At 37.8% G+C, this 15,602-nt stretch overlaps 3 protein-coding genes across 3 annotated transcripts; 1 reads left to right on the forward strand and 2 right to left on the reverse strand.

Moving 5' to 3' along the window:
* Positions 1–592: 592 nt before the first annotated feature.
* On the reverse strand, positions 593–10,032 carry LOC125231294 (hydroxyacyl-coenzyme A dehydrogenase, mitochondrial-like; the record flags this gene model as incomplete). Its single annotated transcript, XM_048136733.1, has 2 exons — positions 593–1,332; positions 9,957–10,032. Coding segments are annotated over 2 exons (312 nt in total), but the record flags the coding sequence as incomplete, so codon positions are not given.
* On the reverse strand, positions 3,747–9,870 carry LOC125231119 (probable 3-hydroxyacyl-CoA dehydrogenase B0272.3). The gene is made up of 6 exons (XM_048136474.1): positions 9,677–9,870; positions 9,256–9,426; positions 8,656–8,757; positions 6,722–6,807; positions 5,865–6,079; positions 3,747–4,165 (listed from the first exon to the last, which is right to left on the reverse strand). Exons 1-6 carry the CDS (start codon positions 9,785–9,787, stop codon positions 3,930–3,932), a joined length of 921 nt encoding a protein of 306 aa, XP_047992431.1. The 5' UTR covers positions 9,788–9,870; the 3' UTR covers positions 3,747–3,929.
* A 579-nt stretch (positions 10,033–10,611) lies between the features above and the next one.
* LOC125231118 (probable 3-hydroxyacyl-CoA dehydrogenase B0272.3) lies at positions 10,612–15,602 on the forward strand. The gene is made up of 6 exons (XM_048136473.1): positions 10,612–10,888; positions 11,500–11,616; positions 12,239–12,397; positions 12,629–12,714; positions 13,480–13,694; positions 15,018–15,602. Exons 1-6 carry the CDS (start codon positions 10,775–10,777, stop codon positions 15,257–15,259), a joined length of 933 nt encoding a protein of 310 aa, XP_047992430.1. The 5' UTR covers positions 10,612–10,774; the 3' UTR covers positions 15,260–15,602.

Consider the following 15,602-nt stretch of genomic DNA (forward strand, 5'->3'; position numbering starts at 1 on the left):
AGTATCAATAATTGCTTAGGGGTCAACTCACGACAATGCACCAAAAAAAAAGTTTGTCAAAAATGCCCTTTTTCTCGCACCCTGTATGTTTTTCCAAAATCTGTAAATGCTATTTTGGATGGTCCCCTTAGACTATTTTCATGTAGGACTACGGGATCTCATACCGGCCTTACTGACCCGCTATCAAAATACACCCTGTATAAGTCCTCATAGTAAAAATTAAAAAAAATTGAAGGCACTTTTACTAAGTTTTGAAAATAAAATAAAGTCTTCTTTCAGCAAAATATGCTATCTACGATATTTAAGGTACTTTCCCTCCATGTGGCATCGCCGTGGGACACCCTGTATATACTTAATTAGATAAAGTAGCACTAATTTGCTAATTTAGACCAAAATGGATTGTACTAATTGTTGAAAAAGGTGTTACATTTTATACTAACTGTTCATGAAATTTGTATCTTGTAGCTAAGAGAATAAAATTGTAAGTTCAATAAATTATTATGTTGGATAAATATACCACCTCCGGTAATTTACGTCGGAAATGTACCAATTATGGATCAATTAGGTTAATGACACGAAACTCGTTTTTTAAAGCATTTATTTTGTTCACAATATTAAAATAACAATTCGAGATTACTAATAGCTAATAGTAACAGATAGAAAAAAGACACAATAAAGCAACAAAGCAAGACAATAAGTAAGGTACATCGGGGAAAATCTCGACTGGGGGCAATTGTAATCCATTTTTTCCATTATTACACTATGATGTTGAGTTCTACATGTATCCACTGAACACGCCTACCATGTATAACCGGCGGACACTCTATTTAATAATGCAAACATTGTAAATCATGGAAAAAATGGACCAGTTACATTTGCCCCAAGTAGATTTGCCCCGCTGTACCTTATACAACTAGAAAAAATAATTTTATGACGACTGATTCTGTTAAATACACTGCAAAAATGTATCGCTTAATTTCAATATAAGGTTGATTATCTTTCAGATCATATTACATGTTTTATAATTATATTCAACCATAAAGCAGAATGGATTTACCCAAGTTTAAAGTTAAGCGACACAAATAGCTTAGACACTCTATTTATCATATTTATAAATCCCCTCCCCACTTTTCCTACCAAACTTCCCCTCTTCCACCAGTCTGTCCAACAATGGTATCGGTCTAAACACTGGATCTCCTGTCGCCTCCGCCATGACAGTTAGTATAGCCTTCTTTGTGTCCAAGCCGGTATAGTCAGCCAGTTCTAGAGGACCCATCGGGTACCCGCAACCTAGCTTCATGCCAAGGTCTATGTCTTCCCGTGTGGCGTCACCTGGAAATATTTTTATATCTATAATAAAAGACAATACGAGTACATAATGTTTGTCATAATAATGTAAGTCATGCGAATTATTTATAGCTTTCATGCAGGGTGCAAGTTCTGATTTAAATGCCCACCCATCCTGGTATCTAAAGTTCAAGTGACCAGTCTTACCAAATAGCATTTTGTACTAAAAATTCAATGGGTTAGGCTGGACAATAGTAAGCTTATCAGCATGCAAAGCTTATTTAGTCATGCATATTAATACAGTGGAAACTGGATAAGTGGAATCGCAAGGGACCGGCTGTTTTTTATTATTTATTATTATTAATGCACAGTACAGGTCTTAAATCTAAGCAAGTTCCTGCAAAACTGTATATACAGTTTGACTGCAGGTATGAGTCTCTTTGTATCTCTTTAGTTTCGCTTATCCAGGTTTTCCACTTAACCAGGTTCAAATAAAACGTTTTCTCACTTACAGAGGCTCTCGCTTATAGAGGTTGTCGGTGCTAGTAATGTCGCTTATAGAGGTCAATTGAATATGTATATTTTATTTAATATGCATGTAGATATAAATAAACAAAAAATAGGTTTGTGATCCTGACTTTAAAAAGCAATACTGTAAATAACCTACAATACTGTTATACAAAACAATATTTTTCCTTTGTTTTGAAGTAACCTAATATTTATTTATGCAAACGAAACCAGTATGGTTAAATAAATCAATATACCGATTGTACTTTAATGAAAAAAATCCGATTTTTTTTAATTTATCCCGAAGAGATAAATACTTGATTGTGTGCTTAGGAATTGCTTATCTAACAGCATGGCACCGCACCGCAGATAAAACTAAACTGAACGATGTGTAATCTCATACAAAATATATAGTTTAAACACAAACCATAATGTTAACGAAATAAACTACCCTCCTTGTGGTGGTTTATTAAAAATACAAATTTTATAACGCCAAGCTTTTCCACTCATAGAGGTTTCGGAGACGACTGCTTCCAGTTGCAGAGGTAAAAATAAGAAATTTACGAAAAAATGGATTCCGCTTATAGAGGTCCCAAAATTCCTCTTATAGAGGTAATTCGGTCCTGAGGGACTGGGACCGAGAATTTGGGTCCACTTAAAGAGGTTTTCCACTTACCCAGTTTCCACTGTAATAGGTAATTTTAACATTATACATATTACCAGTGTTGGACTTCAGACAGCCGTGAAACAATAGACGTTTCTTCTACACTTAATTCATGTCTCGAACGATCATATTCATCATATGTCTATCTTGTTTGTGTTTAAAAACTGACGATAAACACATGTTTATTGATCAGTATTTGTCTATGCCCATTACTGGTACCGCATCACAGGGCTAGTACCTCTTCCTAGTAGGTACCTACCTCATTACAGTTAGGTACATAATAATTTAGAAGGCCCAGTGAGAGGAATGAGACTGGAATAAAAAGTAGCTATGTATTACGTAGGTACTAAATTGATTGTTATGCTTACGTCACGGTCTCATAGCAATAACTTTATCTCTCATAGCATGTATCGTTATCACTACTTTCAAACCGCCGACATCAGACCTGTTGTAAATTTTATCGATATCAGTTAAGATATTTTATGTCATTGCCATTAACATTGAAAATTATTGTCAGAGGGGATTTACCTCTTAAAGTACAGTCTCAAATAACTAAATTACTAAACTGCGTTAGTTATGGCGGAATATTTCGTCAAATATTTAAAACTTATTTCACTTTGTCTTGTATTTATATAGCCGTATGGCTATGCTGTGTCTTGGATGTCAGGTAATCCTGATATTGAGCGAAAATGAATTAACGGGGTCCCGCGTAAGTCTCTATTGCATTGGTAAAAACGACCGTAACAGGTTAACCTTTAGACGGCTCGTCAAGTCCAAGATGGTCCAAGTCAGGTTTAAAAAAAAAGTGGGGTCAACTCATCAATCATCAATATCATCACATCATTCAAATATTGGTTATGATATAGAGTCGAAGAAATCGCTCTAAAAAGTGTCTTACTCGTTCTGTGCTTACAAAGGCATTGCCTAAGAAAAGTATCACATTGAAAAATTGGTCAGTTGTGAAGATTTTACACAGACCAAACAAAACAACGCTAAATTAAAAACTTTAATCAAAATATATCAATAATAAATGAATTTGACAGTTTTACTGAAGATATATTGAACAAATGAGCAATGAAACCACATGCCTTCCGTCTTCATACGTATGCCGATGTCCAACGCCATATTGCAAAAAAAAAACTAAAAATACCTAATTATTGGACTAATTGAACAAAATTGGACGAAAATAGTTTGCAAAATGCCATGTTTTAGAGTAAAATAGCCGGTTATAATTATTTATGAAACAGTCACTGTCACTCAGTTAAATACGCATCAAACAAAAACACAGTAAAAGGCAATATTTTTATTTAATAAAATATATCAAAAATAAATGTTTATTACAGTCTTTAACATTATACGTATTTGTGGATGATATAAGTATTCGAAATAATTCAAAAATGCCAAACATTTTTTATTTCAAAACAGCTTTTAGACACCTATCATCGACTGTCTCATTTGTTTTATAGAAAGCCTATTTCTTATACTTGTAGAACCCCTCGCCAGTCTTAATGCCGAGTTTCCCCTCGGCCACCATCTTGTCCAGGATGGGTATAGGGCGGAACACCGGGTCTCCCGTTTGTTCGTACATCGTCGCGAGCGCGAACTTGTTCGTATCCAAGCCGGTATAGTCGGCCAGCTCGAAGGGACCCATGGGGTACCCTGCGCCTAACTTCATACCAATGTCGATGTCCTCTTTTGTGGCGTCACCTGAAAAAAGGGGTTATTTTTATTAGAACGACCTGGCAGGCAAGTGTGGTCGCGCGATAAATGATAAAACATCAGGCCGTCTCTATCGCACTATTTGTAAGTGCCTGCTTGAACACACTACCTGGTGAACACATTGGGTATTGATCTATTTTCATAAGGTACAATTTAGTTAACATGAATTTGTCAAAGCGGACTCCAGGCTTCCAAAAGCCGTGGCGAATGCCGAGATAGTGCAAAAAGGATGATCATGATATATTTCTCTGATATAGCCTAATAAAAATATGGTAATATGGGCACAAGAGTTACGAAATCATGTAATTGCAGCGAAATTTTGATATTATTTTTAATTTTTGTGCCGACAGTGATGAATCAAAAAGTTTACTCTAGGTTTTTTACAATTAAATCTATTTTGTGATTAGTAGTCTGTGTAGCTGTGTGTTAAATCATTTACCTTCTTTATGAAATTTAAAATGAATCTAATTTTTTTTAATGAGTTATGTTATGAGGTACAAAAATATACCTTCAGGCATGACTAGCCAGTGTTGCAGGCATCTGCCTTTGTAAATGAAATACTTAAATTACTTAAAGAGCAAGTACATAATAAGCAGAAAATACTTACATGCAGCCATGCAACAACTAATAGTATAAGTACCAACACCATGAGACACTATCACACATGCACTTCTTAAGACGACTATGGAACTTCGCATACAATAAAATATAACGAACGCTTTAACGGTGACAGACGGTTTGATGCAACCGGCCCTTAATGAGTGTTTAAATCGTTACTTGCAAGTACCTACACTAGATATTAGCAAGTTACGATAACAAGCAGTGACGCCAGTGACAGTGACGCCAGCGACAAATTAGAAAATCCTCTTAAAAACGGAAATCTTATTCTTTTTTTGAATTTAGTCTTCTATTCTAGATATATTCTCTACATAGACACAAATTAGATTCGATTTTGTAGTTTAAAAGGAACTTAGGAGGCTATGAAAAATATTGGATTAGCCACGGAACTCAGTCAAATGAGCGTTGGGCTAAATAATAATAGTTGAAGCAGCAATATCCATCACTTACCACCAAGTTGTTTCTACTGGACATTTGTTAGCAAAAAAGCGCATCAATAGGCTAGTTTCCTACTAGTCAAATCAGCTTCTTTTTAAGAACTGTCAAAACGATTTACTAATATGGAATTACTATGAAATACTGAGGAGTGACGTCACGGTCAATTCATTTACTTTATATCTTTCTCTTTGACTTATTAAATAGAAGTTATGTTGAAATATAACTACTGTCCATATTTTTCTTCTAATTTTGTGGTGCTTTATTTCGTGCACTGCATAAAATATTTTATTTTAAGTATAAGAAACTAGCCTATTATCCCGCCTTTCAACTTTTGAAAGTTGGTACACACCAGTAACAATTTGGTGAACTAGTGGGTATATTTAATCCCTTATTGCTTGTCACAAATACGTCAAATTCGTGTGAAGTATCATGCAATGTGCCACCAGTCTAAAATTCCATCCACCCCTTGATTTTACCTAAAGAGATCCCGTCCAAAAGTCAAGAGTGACCATAACCAACCTCTCTCATACATCCTGAGCGCCTCAGCGCTGTAAGGTCCAAGCAGCCGGTTGACCACGAACCCAGGAGTGTCCTTGCAGGTGATGCAGGTCTAATACTGTGGAGTACTAACCTCTCTCATACATCCTGAGCGCCTCAGCGCTGTAAGGTCCAAGCAGCCGGTTGACCACGAACCCAGGAGTGTCCTTGCAGGTGATGCAGGTCTTGCCGACGGCCTTGCCCCACTCCATCATGGTCTGGTAGGTTTCTTCGGAGATGTGGTCGCCTTTGATGACCTCAAGGAGACGCATGATTGGAACGGGGTTGAAGAAGTGAAGGCCGCCGAACCTGAAATTGGAAATATATAACATTACAACGAATTTCCATGCATTGAATGTATCTTATGTCGTGTCGTGAGTTTAATTAGTGTTATCTGAGCTAGCAACGCCATAATGTGTCGTATCAATGTATTCGATAAAGTATATCGATTATTCTCTTCTTTATAAGATGGGTTAAAAAGCGTAGTTGTTCGTTCGTAGATGGTCAAAAGGAGTTAGAATTGTTGGCGAGAAATACTGATACTTCCTATATATATATTTTTTTTCCCAGGAGCCATTATGGATCCACTGGCCTGGGAGAGCCAGTGGGTATGTCCGACTCCCACGAACTAAACCCCCTGGGGTGTTCCGAAAGCTAACCGACACCGTAGCCAAAGTCTACACAACATAGGATGATAATCCATACTAATATTATAAATGGGAAAGTGTGTGTGTCTGTTTGTTTGTCCGTCTTTCACGGCAAAACGGAACGACGAATTGACGTGATTTTTTAGGTGGAGATAGTTGAAGGGATGGAGAGTGACATAGGCTACTTTTTGTCTCTTTCTAACGCGAGCGAAGCCGCGGGCAAAAGCTAGTGACTTATAAATTTGTTAGTAACAAAAGTATGATTTGAGAATAAAACTAAAACCGTATACAATGCAAACTATACCTGTCTTTCCTCTTAATGCCAGCGCCGATCGCGTTGATCGATATCGAGGAGGTGTTACTGGCCAGGATTGTGTGTTCGGGGCACAGCTGTAATGTAAAATAACATTAGATTTTTTGGCCTTAATGCCCAAAAACTTTGTAAATGGCGGATCTTAGAAAAGGGTTCATAATATCAAAGAGTATCGAGTTTCATAGAGAGTTACTGTAATTAAAATGTGTAATCACAGTGCATAGACTGCCATCTCTCGACACAGGCTTAAAACTTTTGAACCTCAATTGACAATTCCTTTCCTGTCCTTCCTTGTTCCTTTTCAATCCTTTTCTGTCTATGCCGCTAAATTGTGGAATGAGATACCGGTGTCCGTGAGGCAATCCCAATCTGTAGCAGCACTCAAGAATAACCTTAAAAAACTATGGCTTTCCGACACTTAATTTTTTTTTTTTATCGGATTGTTTTTTTTTTTTTTCCTCTCTTTTTCTTTTTCTTTAATTTTTATCTATTTTTTTTTAATTGTCGTCTTGCTTTGTGGTTCGAATTAATATCCATATACTTTTTGGTCTAAGTACCTATATAAATATATATTTTATGAGTATTTGTTTATTTATTATTATATTATTATATATGTATATATTGGTGTATTAATGTAATTGTATATGTATATATTTGTTACCATGTGTATACAAAATTTGCATTTAATTTTTTTAGTGGTTGTACATTTTTGAATTCGTCACTCATCGTTAATTCGCTTCTACTCATTTCCTCAAAGGTTGACTGGAAGAGATCCCATTAAGGGATAAGTCCGCCTACATTGTATATTACTGACTCTGTAACTGTGTCTCTTTTGTTTCCTTTATGTACAATAAAGCTTATACATACATACATACATACAATTTGGCTCATATTTTTAGCTTGCTATGTGTTAAAATGTCAAATATTAATATTAGCGCCATCTAGCCGAGCGTCCCCCAACGGTTTAACGCCGTCTAGGTACCTACCGTTTTTTTCTTAGACTTTATCTGTCTATACGTCTATACGGAGTTACATATGTGTTTGATAATATTTACTTAATCTACTTGTTAATATTGCTAGGAGGTATTGAAATTTAGTGCCGCAGCTTGAATTGCAGATGAGGTGCATTTTAAAATAAAACAAGAGTGGTCGGTTTGAATGATACTTATAGGTTTATTTTATATTTTCCATTGGTGGAATTGTTGTAGGTATAATAAATTAGATAATATTCTACAGGCAATGTTACGAATGGGTCATGAAGCAGAGTAACGAAAACTTTTTATATCTATAAGAGATAAATGATAAAAATATGAGATAATGGTAATCCCTTGTTAGGTCACTAAGTTACTTGCTTGTGCAATAGTATCCGCCTATCTATATCTAATCAAACAGCATCATAAAATAAATAATCCATTTTTTACTACTTCAATAGGAATTTTTCGTATACCGTCTAAAGAATATGTTTTACAAGGATTTCAACTTATCCGATTATTTATGAAAGATTCCATTAATAAATATTTGAATATGATGGCTAGGTCACAAATCAAACCTATTTATAATATAAAAAGGGTTTCTTAATGCACCTGTTTATCAGATGTCTACATTTTTTTTCTTGATTATGGAATTTATGGAAGTCAAACCACTTCCATAATCAAGAAAAAAAATGTAGACATCTGATATACTGTAACTTTAAAAGGTATATAAAATATTTCCATAAATGTGAGTGTGTTTAGTAAAACGTCCCATTAAGGCGAGATTTGTTTGTATCTTTATATGAATAAACTGACAAAGTGGCTTTATAGCAATCGACAAAGTGGAACGTTTTTCCGAGCACGCTCACAAATATTGTACATAATTATTTTTGCTAGTTTTTAAGTACTCTTCTAGTAAAGCTAGAATTATAGTTAGAATTGGGAACATCTTACCGAATCCAGCTTATTGAAGAGCTCCTGCTTCACATCTAGCTTTTCCACAATGGCCTCAATGATCAGGTCAGCGTTCACACCATCCTCCACCTTTGTGGAGACCTGCAGCAAAACCAAGGGTAAGTAAAATAGGGGTACTGTTTAAGATAGAATTGTACACTTTGAGTGATGGTTGAAGTACGCGACATGGCTTGGTCTGTGTGGACCTTGCTAATAAGTCACATTTTTGCTGACCATCTTAAGTTTTTATAACAATTGCCATGTCAAATATGGACTGTAATAGGGATTTGGAGATGTAAGTTTATTCACCAAAGCAAGCATATTGTATTTATTTTCTGAGTTAAAGTATTATAATAAATAAAAAAGCCTTTATTACAATTATTACTTACTTTTTGGTACTTAACATTAATTAGATTACAAAGTTTAATTATCTTAAAGTTATTCTGTAAGAACCCCTCCAGTGAAGGTGAAGGCCTTCTCCAGTGATGACCATTGTTCTCGGTCCCTTGCAGCCACCATCCATTTTTGCCTCCTACTTTGTTCGTCCTACGATATTACCAAAGTAGGAGGAGGAGGAGGAGGTAAAGTATTGTAACAAACCTTAATCCTGCTGGCAGCATCCTTGACGAACGCCTCCACCTTAGCCGCATCGTCCTTGTGGATTTTCTTGGCAACTCGGGTCAGGTTCTGCTGGATAGACTTCTGGGCCTTCTCCAGAAGCTCCGGCTTCAGGTCCACTATAGTCACATTCTGCCCGGCTTGTGCTGTAACCTTCATAAATCAAACATTCTTGATTTTTTTCCTTTTGAAATTTTAAAACTTCTGAAGATAGATATGTGCTATTTTGGCAAGAAATCTCCACATTTTTAATGCAAGATTAGATATGCAAGTGCAGTAGGTAACATCAAGCTTATCACAGAATATTTGTGAAGCATACTTTAAAATGTAGCAAGTCACTTTAAACCTGTTTTCAATCACCCAGACATTCAAAGTCAAATTAACATAATAAAAAACAGTTTACCTGAGCAATGCCCGAGCCCATTAACCCTCCGCCGACGACGGTGACCGTTTTCACAGCGTTTAAAGAGGTGGAGCTCGAAAACGCTCTCGTAAGAACAGATAATTTGTTCATCTTGATGTTCACAACGGGAGAAAACCGGTAAAACTGACGACGCGCCGCTAGTTACAACGTGGGGCGGACAGATTGTCATAAATATAAATCCTACAGTCTGAAGTTCACTCACGATACGATAACAAATATGTTTGCGAACGTGAACAAATTATAGATAACAGTCACATACCTGTCGTAAAAACACCGCTGCAACGACATATGGATTGAGGAACACATTTTAAAGCACTATAAAAACTTGCAGTGATTAAAATAAATTAGTGTACTACAAAATCAGGTTTCTAGTTTATTTGTAAATTTTGATAATTATCCTCGTCGTATTTTGATATAAATATCATACGTTCCGTTCTTCGTAAAGTAATGTAATAACGTGAAAGATAAAATCTCTAGTAAATTAGTTCTTAATTCATAACCATGAATCAAATTATATAACTAGTTGAAATTAAAGTAATCTCGAGACAAATATGGTTATAGCGATAATTAGGTGGTTCCAATATATTTAATTTTACGTTCTGAATGGTAAGCACAAAACATTTCATTCGTAAAATTTATAATTTCTGTCACAATGACAACCATTTTGACACTGCGAGCTGCTGCGAGCTACGTTCGGAATTTCACATTTTACGACCAATTGGTCGTTGATTTTAGTCGATAATATATATCTTTTAATCAACAAATAAACACAACAATTTAGATACTTCTTTTTTATATTATATTGTATTATTTTAGCAGAAGTTGAGGGATTTCACAAAAATAAATAATTGAATGGATGATTTTGAACACATCATTGCCAATCTGTCACTTTCCGAGCGAACTTGGCGAACTTCTCCCCGACTCGGGCCGAGATCGAGAGTCAATCAACCGATCTTGAACTTTGGAACCAACTTTTCTTTATTAATTTATCTTCATTTGATTTATAGGCGCGACTGGTAGACCACATAGCCCTCACAGGGTTTGTTTGGTAAGAAGTTTTAATCACCATAGCCCAAGATGATGCAGTTCGGCATAATTGCAAGGAACTTCTCAAGTTCGTCGGCTGTACAAAGTGCAGTTAAGAATGTGACCGTCATTGGCGGCGGTTTAATGGGATCCGGCATCGCTCAGGTAAATACTGGTTAAATAAAGTTAATAGTTTAGTCACGAATGCATATAATAGTAAATGGCAATAGGTAATAGTCACAGTTCACAAACACCTGTTGCATTCTATTCAGCCAGTAGGTACATTTTTATGAAGTGATGTAAATACTGACTATTTATAGAATTTTACATTCAACATATATTGAAAATGTAATCTCATGTAAGGTACAGCGGGGCAAATCTCGACTGGGGACAATTGTAACTAACCCATTTTGGCCATTTTATCCATTATTACACTATGATGTTGAGTTCTACATGACTGTATCCACTGAACACGCCTACCATATATAACCGATGGACACTATTTAATAATGCAAACATTGTAAAACATGGAAAAAATGGACCAGTTACATTTGGCTCCTAGTTGTGATTTGCCTCGCTGTACCTTAGGTATTTGTATGGTAACTGGTAAACAAACTTCTGAAGATGATAGTATATTTTAAAGGTACACAATCTCCTGCCTTATTACATCAAATAATATAGCAACAGAAGTGTTTTAATCATTTTTTATAAAGTTTGTAAGTTTTTATCCATAACAAAAAGCCCTAACCAAATTTTTCTTACATTTTCTATTTAAGGTTGCTGCTCAAGCTGGCCAGAATGTGACTCTCGTAGATGTGAGCTCTGATGTCCTCGCGAAGGCTCAGAAGTCCATTGGTGGAAACCTTGGCCGCGTTGCCAAGAAAACGTTCAAGGTAAATAGTTTAAAACTACCCTCAATTGCTTTTAGTATCTAGTATTTATACTTAGTTCTACAAGATATTTATACAGAGATATACAAGATTTTTTTCTTAAGATTTCTCTCCAATTCACTATATATATATATTGTCATCCATACTAATATTATAAATGAGAAAGTGTATGTGTCTGTTTGTTTGTCCGTCTTTCCGTCGACGGCAAAACGGAGCGACGAATTGACGTGATTTTTTAAGTGGAGATAGTTGAAGGGATGGAGAGTGACATAGGCTACTTTTTGTCTCTTTCTAACGCGAGCAAAGCCGCGGGCAAAAGCTAGTTCTCTATAATTATTGATCTTACCAACTTTGTACACTTTTAAAATATGTAAAAGATGGAAGGATCCGGATGGGAAGAGGAAAAAGGGCTGGCTGGGCATGTTGGAAAGATGACTTCGTAAAAGTTGCATCAAATGGAGTCAGCAGGAAGAGGCCTATACCTCCAATGAGGGCTCTGACGTAACATATGATTAATAAGTTTTTTAAAATATTCTGTTAGATTTAAGAATTAAGTGTTACGGGACTTTGTCATTTATTTATTAAAAGATGGAAAAAACAACTAATTAAATTCTCATATTATTAGGATGATGCTGCCGCTGGTGAGAAGTTCGTCAAAGAGTCCCTTGGCCGCATCAAGGCCTCCACAGATCCGGTGGAGGGTGCGAAGAACGCTGACCTAGTTGTAGAAGCCATTGTGGAGAACATGGAAGTGAAACATAAGCTGTTCAAGCAACTGGACCAGGTAATTCATTTTCTCTCTCTTTTCTCCCTTCCCATATGTTTCCCAGCCCACTCACACATGTTTAGGTGAAATGCTTAACCTTCTTATCCACAATATTGTCCTCAGATAATGTGTGTGAGTGCACTCAATCATATCTGTATTTTATTTAATAATAGAGAAATTGTACATTCCATGGAACATTTTAAACTAAAGACATGTAAAGCATTATGTTAACGTATCAAAATATTGCAGGCAGCACCCGCCCACACCATTTTGGCGTCCAACACATCTTCGCTCTCTATCAATGAGATCGCCGCCGCCGTGAAGAGGAAAGACAAGTAATACTTTATTAATGATAAATATTATAGGACATTCTTACACAGATTGACTGAGGCCCACGGTAAGCTCAAGAAGGCTTGTGTTGTGGGTACTCAGACAACGATATATATAATATATAAATACTTATATACATAGAATACATCCATGACTCAGGATTGTTCCTAATATCTGTGCTCATCACACAAATAAATGCCCTTACCGAGATTCGTACCCGGGACCGCGGCGTAGCAGGCAGGGTCACTACCGACTGCGCCAGACGGTCGTCAATATTTTACACTCGAAACAATACAAAACAATGATAAAAAATGTGGTCATGATTCTAAAGTATTCTGTAAAGTATTGTGTAAAGGGATCAAAGGCACCCAACCTTTCTTTCAGAGTAGGTAATTAATTAGTCAGGGTAGTCTAGAACGAAGGTAAATGCAGAAAGTGGTTGATGCACTAGAGGCATTAATCACTTTCTGCTTTTGCACACTTTTACAAACCTCTTCAACTTCAGAGCATGAAAAACGATAACCTAACACCGTGGACCGCGACATAGTGGGCCGATTTTTATGAAACATGGCTAAGAACACTCCCGACTAACTCAGCTTTCAAACAAAAAAAAACTAAATCGAAATCGGTTCATCCGTTCGGGAGCTACGATGCCACATGCCACAGACAGACAGTCAAACAGACAGACAGACACGTCAAACTTATAACACCCCATCGTTTTTGCGTCGGGGGTTAAAAAGAACAACTCACAATGCTTTATTCCCTTCCAGATTCGGCGGCCTCCATTTCTTCAACCCCGTCCCCGTCATGCGACTGCTCGAAGTGGTCCGGGGCGACGCCACCTCCGACGGCACCTACCAGACCATGATGGAGTGGGGCAAGGCCGTCGGCAAGACCTGCATCACCTGCAAGGACACTCCTGGGTTCGTGGTCAACCGGCTGCTTGTGCCATACATCGCTGAGGCCATCAGGCTGTACCAGAGAGGTTAGTACTACCACAGTATTAGACCTGCATCACCTGCAAGGACACTCCTGGGTTCGTGGTCAACCGGCTGCTTGTGCCATACATCGCTGAGGCCATCAGGCTGTACCAGAGAGGTTAGTACTACCACAGTATTAGACCTGCATCACCTGCAAGGACACTCCGGGCTTCGTGGTCAACCGGCTGCTTGTGCCATACATCGCTGAGGCCATCAGGCTGTACCAGAGAGGTTAGTACTACCACAGTATTAGACCTGCATCACCTGCAAGGACACTCCGGGCTTCGTGGTCAACCGGCTGCTTGTGCCATACATCGCTGAGGCCATCAGGCTGTACCAGAGAGGTTAGTACTACCACAGTATTAGACCTGCATCACCTGCAAGGACACTCCTGGGTTTGTGGTCAACCGGCTGCTTGTGCCATACATCGCTGAGGCCATCAGGCTGTACCAGAGAGGTTAGTACTACCACAGTATTAGACCTGCATCACCTGCAAGGACACTCCGGGCTTCGTGGTCAACTGGCTGCTTGTGCCATACATCGCTGAGGCCATCAGGCTGTACCAGAGAGGTTAGTACTACCACAGTATTAGACCTGCATCACCTGCAAGGACACTCCGGGCTTCGTGGTCAACTGGCTGCTTGTGCCATACATCGCTGAGGCCATCAGGCTGTACCAGAGAGTCCAGAGAGGTTAGTAATAGTACTACCACAGTGTTAGACCTGCATCACCTGCAAGGACACTCCTGGATTTGTGGTCAAGCGGCTGCTTGTGTCGTACAATAAACGGCCATAAAGAATGCACTTCGGCCTCTGTAAAGAGACAATTAATGTCACATCATGAAATTGGTGTGACGTAACTAACAGTTGTGAGTTTATGTATGTTGTTCACAAAATTTCACAAGATCTGTTGGGAATGAATAAAGTAGAAAGGATCCAATATTTAATAGCATCTGAATATAATGAGGATTTCTTTCCTCGGAAGTTGTCAAATGATGGCCTTGTCTGTTTATTAGATGTCGCTATCTTTTGGTTGCCGCAGAATGTACTATTAGTTGAAACCACTGCACTTATCAGTGTTATCATTTAACTCTCGGTAGACGGACCTTATTTTTGAAAGCGCTTACATCACTAAGCTCTTAAAATAATAGGCAACACCTTATACAGATCGATCTAGCCTGTACTAGGCGACGATATACACAATTATAAGAACACAATAAAAGATAAAAATAACCGGCGCGCGCGTTGGTGCCCATATTTTATGGAATTTTAGAAAAGTTTTAGGTACGATTTGTTTCCAAAGTTGCAATAAAACTTTATTTTTCTCAGGCGACGCCTCAGCCAAAGACATAGACATCGCCATGAAGTTGGGCGCCGGATATCCGATGGGTCCCCTCGAGCTCGCCGACTACGTGGGCCTCGACACCAACAAGTTCATCCTCGACGGTTGGCACAAGAAGTACCCCAAGGAAACGCTCTTCAACCCTATCCCTGCGTTGGACAAGATGGTGGCGAAGGGCAGGTTGGGGGTTAAGAGCGGAGAGGGATTCTATAAGTACGATAAGAAATGAGGCTGCTTATAAAAGTTATAACAGGCTTAGCCAAAGTGGCAAATGCGGGCGTAGCACACTAGCGTGATAAACTTTATTGCATCGGTGCGTCCTTACGAATAGTGCAAAAAGGCGGTTTGTGATAAATTTTATCAGTCTTATCGCGCTGTGTGCTAGGCCCGCTGATCACACTACGTAGCGTATTATTCTTTCTCTATCGCTCTTTCATATTGGTAGACAGAGCCAGTTGCGTTTAGATTGTCATTTCGGCTAAGCCAGTAAACTGTAATGTAATCATGTTGAGTATTGTGAATAGATTGTAAGAGAATTTTATGAGATCAATAAAATATTGTTTTTAAATGTT

Source organism: Leguminivora glycinivorella, chromosome 11, assembly GCF_023078275.1.
Source record: "Leguminivora glycinivorella isolate SPB_JAAS2020 chromosome 11, LegGlyc_1.1, whole genome shotgun sequence".
Taxonomy (NCBI): Eukaryota; Metazoa; Arthropoda; class Insecta; order Lepidoptera; family Tortricidae; genus Leguminivora; species Leguminivora glycinivorella.